Raw genomic sequence first — 6000 nt, 5'->3', positions numbered from 1 at the left:
AAGGGTCCGACCAACATTATATACGACTACTAATAAGACTAATAATAATATACAGAATCAAAAAATTTAACAACATGTCAATGTCACACTACAAACAAAGGTTGAGTATCACTTACAGCCTGTGTCTTTAAGGCGGTTGATAGCATTGGACAAAAGGCGAACGCATCCCAGGAAGCCAGCCCCTTGTTTCTTGTGAATCTTCTTGTGGTTCCACACACTAATAGTGATAGAATCTGATTTCCCGATGTATCTGAGGTGAAAATACAAATACATAAAATATATTCATGATACATGTACAGTAGACACAATAAGAGTCTGCGCTGTCTGAGTTTCTTAAAGATAGGTAAATCAGTCCAAGCAGCACCTCCAGAATTTTCATCTCTCTCTATAGCCTCTATGTTTTAGCTTCCCTGTGACCACGTTACATGTTCTCTCTTTGTTACAATATCAGGTGAGGCTATGAATGTGAGTACTTGTTTTCACACATGTAGTTGGGAGGACTCACTCCTTAATTAAACTCTGTAGAAGTGACAGAAGGGGATCTCAGTGTAATTATCATAGCAGTCACCAAAAGGGATATGAAACAATGGTCTGTGAGTAAGATGTCTGGACATTTTGAGTCAATGCCAAATGCCTGTCTGGAGTGCAACGTGAGAGCGCGGCTAGGTCAGACATACAGTACATGGGAGGAAGGAAGTACCGTAAAGTCCTGGTCATCTGCAACACCCGCCATATAATAAAATTAATTAGTCTGGTCACAATCTTTAATACGAATCATCTCCGATAACATACACAGTCATGCATCCAAAGAGAGTAATATGCTAAAAAAGGATTAACAACTGAGGGAAAAAAAGACTAAGTGGTGGTACTATCTGCTGATAGTAGTTTTCAAAGAATTACCCAACATTAAAAATAAATTGTAAAAATAACGTGATACTGTAGTGTAATGCCAATACCCTCTACAAACATTTTGAAATAAAACACAACCTTCTTTTCGAGGAAATTAGCCAGAGCTGCTTACAAGCTGACGGACCTTCCCGATCAGAAGCCAAACGGTCGCGGCACGATGTTTGGCGATCACTGCTTTAGAACACTAGCTAGTTGATACAGAATCAACATCGGCTCTCGTGGTCGTAGCCACATTTCGCCGGTTTCTGACGATCCCATGTTAAGAGCACAAGAACACATGCTCAGTTACTGCCATACTTATGGTTTTTATTTTCATTGTTTTATATTTATGTGCTATAGGTGTTTTCAATACACATTTATTGTAATTATGACTTAAAACTGCATTAGCATAGGTTAGCGATAGACTACGGCGCGTCTTACATCTTAGCCGCAGGGACTGAATTCTATCGTAAACTTAGCACCCCTTGTACATGATTAATCAGGTTTCCTGACATTTATAGACCAAGACTAATAGGTGTACTTATGCCAGAATAAACCATGCCATATGTTTTAAGAGAGACTGCATAAGGAGAACAGGTGGAGTATAATTTAAGGCCAGATAGCTTGTTGGGTTGATCAGATGACTAAAACCTCTCCTCTATTAAATTGGGATTAAAGATGAGAGTGAAGAGGGTGTATATCCAACACAACGTTGGAAGAATTATTCACAGCAAATCCCAAAGGATTTATGCTAAACCTAGGTCTGTCTCCCTCATACGCTTAAAATGTAAATACATGCACATGACCTTTCCCCCTCAAGTCAAATGTGACATGAACAGATAATATATAATATATGTATATTGGAAATGAAAAAAAGAGAGAGTCCGGTATCCTGAGCAACCAAACAAACTAAGACTCACGCTTCCTTCTGCAGTTGGCTACGCTCGTCGGTTGGATAAACATTGGAAACTTTCACTCTCACATTCACTCAGGCGCTCTGTCTGAATTTTTTCCAGGTTACTTTCACAGGACAAGCCATCTTTGGGAAAGGAGATCAGGGTAAATGTACTGGACATGCACGTGTTCCAGTCATTGGAAGAAAATACTACTAGAGTCTATTTCTGTGTATGAAATATTGTTCCAGGGGACATTTTTAGACTGTTTGCTCGCATTGAAGGGTTATGTCATAACTGTCTAGAAAAGTGTGAGCTTTTACAGCTGGTAATGTTCAAATCCTGACATTTCTAAATGTACTTACTGAGGTTAAATAGGGACACATAAACATTGTGAGGCTTCAAACATGGTCTTAAACTTTCATCCGTCATCAAAATACACCTTAATTTGGGTGGGAAACATTCAAATACAGGAGGTAACTCACAGGTCATAGTGTTGATTCCACTTGGGGTCAAGTGTGTTCCTCACAGTATCTGTCGAGTGGCATTGCCCCGAACCATCTACGACCACCTTCGCAAAAGGATCAGGGAGGCCTACATGGAGAGAAAAGTACCACCAAACTAAGACCACTATATTAGGTAAACATGTACAATCTGAGGAGGGCCAATACAACAATCTTTCTTTTCAAAGAAAGGAATGGCCAGCTTGTCAGAGCTGTCAAGGTAGCGATAACAATATTTGAAATGCTAAATTTCATACAGCTCTTACATTTGCTTGCAGTTGTACTCGACTGGGTTTGGCTAGTGAGTGCAAAAATCGAGATGCAAACAATTGATTAAGACATGGCACCCGCAAAGGAAAATAGGACTGCTATTAATCATTATCATCCCGTTTCTGTGGTTATTATGTGAAGAAAAAAACATTGCATAAAGTATTTGGATTATCTGTTTATCTTTTCTTCTCTCAAACTGCAATGAATTAAATGTATGGGTTATGGTTTTCTGGTGATTGATTTAAAAAAAAAAAAAAAAAAAAAAAAAAAAAGTCAATCAAAACTTGGAGTTCAAACCATCATAACGAACAATGTCACGTGAGATGCCATCAATCTTGTCAGAAGAAGTAACGCTACAATTGTTTGATTTTTTTAATGTTTTTTTTGTGATGCCACCATGAAGATGAAAAGTGTAATGATAATCATATAATCAGGAATGAAGCTTGCTAGGAAATGGTCTGGCTGCTCAGTGCAATATGAGCAGCACAATTAATTAAATGTATATTATACGAGGTGTGTCAGAAAAGATATATTTCAAATACAAACTAGAATTTTTCCACCTTCGAAGTATAACCCCAATTCCAATTAAGTTGGGACGTTGTGTTAAACATAAATAAAAACAGAATACAATGATTTGCAAATCATGTTCAACCTATATTTAATTGAATACACTACAAAGACAAGATATTTAATGTTCAAACTGATACATTTTATTGTTTTTAGCAAATAATCATTAACTTAGAATTTTATGGCTGCAACACGTTCCAAAAAAGCTGGGACAGAGTCATCTCATCTCATCGTCCATGAAAAAGACGTTGCTTGGATAGCAGCATATGTTTCTCCAAAACCTGTATGTACCTTTTAGCATTAATGGTGCCTTCACAGATGTGTAAGTTACTTTGCGTCCATAACAGTCCGGATGGTTCTTTTCCTCTTTGGCCCCGAGGACACGACGTCCACAATTTCCAAAAACAATTTGAAACGTGGACGCGTCGGACCACAGAACACCTTTCCACTTTTCATCAGTCCATTTTAGATGAGCTTGGGCCCAGAGAAGCCGGTGGCGTTTCTGGGTGTTGTTGATAAATGGCTTTTGCTTAGCATAGTAGAGTTTTAAGTTGCACTTACGGATGTAGCGCCGAACTGTATTTACTCACATTGGTTTTCTGAAGTGTTCCTGAGCCCGTGTGGTGATATCCTTTCCACATTGATGTCGGTTTTTGATGCAGTGCCGCCTGAGGGATCGAAGGTCACGGGCGTTCAATGTTGGTTTTCGGCATTGCCGCTTACATGCAGTGATTTCTCCAGATTCCCTGAACCTTTTGATGATATTATGGACCGTAGATGATGAAATCCCTAAATTCCTTGCAATTGTACGTTGGGGAACATTGTCCTTAAACTGTTCAATTATTTTCTCACGCACATGTTCACGAAGAAGTGAACCTCACCCCATCTTGTGAATGACTGAGCAATTCAGGGAAGCTCCTTTTATACAGAATCATGGCACCTGTTCCCAATTAGCCTGTTCACCTGTTTTCCAAACAGGTGTTTGATGAGCATTCCTCAACTTTCGCAGTCTTTTTTGCCAACTGCCCCAGCTTTTTTGGAACGTGTTGCAGCCATAAAATTGCTAAAAACAATCAAGTTTATCAGTTTGAACATTAAATATCTTGTCTTTGTAGTGAATTCAATTAAGTATAGTTTGAACATGATTTGCAAATCATTGCATTCTGTTTTTATTCATGTTTAACACAACGTCCCAACTTGACAGTTTTATCTTTTTGCTCAGTGCTGCTCTCTACCGACTCCCTCAAACAAAATGTTTGCTCAGCTCCGGAGCATTGGAATGGCAGGAATGGGCACCACAGAAACCACCTGAGTGAGCACTAGACCTTTACATGCACATGTACCATGACAGCCTGACCCAAACAAAACAAAATACATGCAAAACTTCCCAGGGAAAGGGATACTTTCCCTTCTGTGGCCAGTTATTGCAAAGTGGTTACAAGACACTTGACTTATATTCATTCTATTTTAGTTGTATTTAAGCAACTTGTATTGATGTAAAATTGTCTGTATTGAGACAGGGTCAAAAATAATGTTAAACATGATGGAGCAGACAACACACTCTTTGTATTCCCAAAAATCATTTTTAGTAAAACATTCACATCTGTGCAAATGGCGTGCTGATGTCTAGCACAAGCTGACAGCGGGAATTTTATCAGACCAGGATGACCCACATTTCCTAATCTCAAAACACCTTTAGAGTAAATTTACAAACACACGCTCAAATAGACTGTGAAATAAAGAAGATTGGTTTGGCTCATACTTACGGAAGAAGTCCTTCTTGACAAGGTTTTTGGCACAGAGGACTGAAATGAAAAAAAAAAAAAATGGACAGTTGCATATTACTAAAGTCAAATGTATCAAACTACATAGCCAACTGTTTAGTTTAATGCTAGCTATTCTAACACTGTCAATTTTTTTTTAAAGGAAAACAATTGTAGTCAGGACGATCACAGCCAGTAACTCATCATATTCTGGAAAGTATTCATCGTTGTTCTTAAAGTGTCAGCAATGAGATTTGACAAAGCCAGGTTTTGAGTAGAAAACAAACAAAATGGCTGAAAGACAATACATCCATCAATTTATCAATTTTCAGTGCGTGCGTGCATGCATATGTGGATGAGGAAACGCCGTCACCCCCTGGGCATCTGGATTAACCGCTACAGGCAGTGAGTCAAGCTTAGTTTCTATTAGTGATTAATGGGTTTGGTCTGGAAACTACTGGGACTTTGTGCTGTAGAAGGCAAAGAGCTGATAACATTTGAGAGCATTTATTTCCCTGCACTAAATATTATTCACGATGGCAACAAGCAAAGGCCCATTCCAAAGAAATGTAACACACAATATATAATTTCACAGCTTGAACCTCAAGTTGTCTTTTTAAACTCATTGGAACTAAGGCTGTGGCATAAAAATAACATGCATAAAGTCCCAACATTTCGGACCATTACTTTGATGTATGACTTGATGAAACTGTCTGTTGTGTTAAATATGTTTTTCATCTTATTTTTACCTGTCGAGATCACAAAAACATTGGAAAATCTATTTTGAAAGTGCCTCACCAATACTAACTCCGCTTATATAGTTCACAACAGGGTGCGAATGATAGCATTCATCCATCCATTTTCTGAGCCGCTTCTCCTCATTAGGAGCCTAGGCGGGGTACACCCTGAACTGGTTGCCAGCCAATCGCAGGGCACAAACAAACAACCATTTGCACTCACATTCACACCTACGGGCAATTTAGAGTTTTTAATTAACCTACTATGCATATTTTTGGGATGTGGGAGGAAACCGGAGAGCCCGGAGAAAACCCACGCAGGCACGGGGAGAACCTGCAAACTCCACACAGGCGGGGCCGGGGATTGAACCCCGGTCCT

At 39.0% G+C, this 6000-nt stretch overlaps 1 protein-coding gene across 1 annotated transcript in view; it reads right to left on the bottom strand.

The window, feature by feature from the left end:
• smurf2 (SMAD specific E3 ubiquitin protein ligase 2) overlaps positions 1-6000 on the bottom strand; it is a 60766-nt gene that overhangs the window by 25538 nt on the left and 29228 nt on the right. Inside the window, exons 2-4 of the mRNA XM_061700744.1 lie at positions 4888-4926; positions 2267-2375; positions 117-250 (exon numbers count right to left, since the gene is read on the bottom strand). Coding sequence (XP_061556728.1) covers positions 117-250; positions 2267-2375; positions 4888-4926 — 282 coding nt within the window. The remainder of the gene's footprint in view (positions 1-116; positions 251-2266; positions 2376-4887; positions 4927-6000) is intronic.

The sequence above is a fragment of the Phycodurus eques genome, chromosome 16, assembly GCF_024500275.1.
Source record: "Phycodurus eques isolate BA_2022a chromosome 16, UOR_Pequ_1.1, whole genome shotgun sequence".
Classification (NCBI taxonomy): Eukaryota; Metazoa; Chordata; class Actinopteri; order Syngnathiformes; family Syngnathidae; genus Phycodurus; species Phycodurus eques.
Note: the sequence above shows the minus strand (reverse complement) of the source record. Positions and strands in the feature narration are given on the sequence as shown.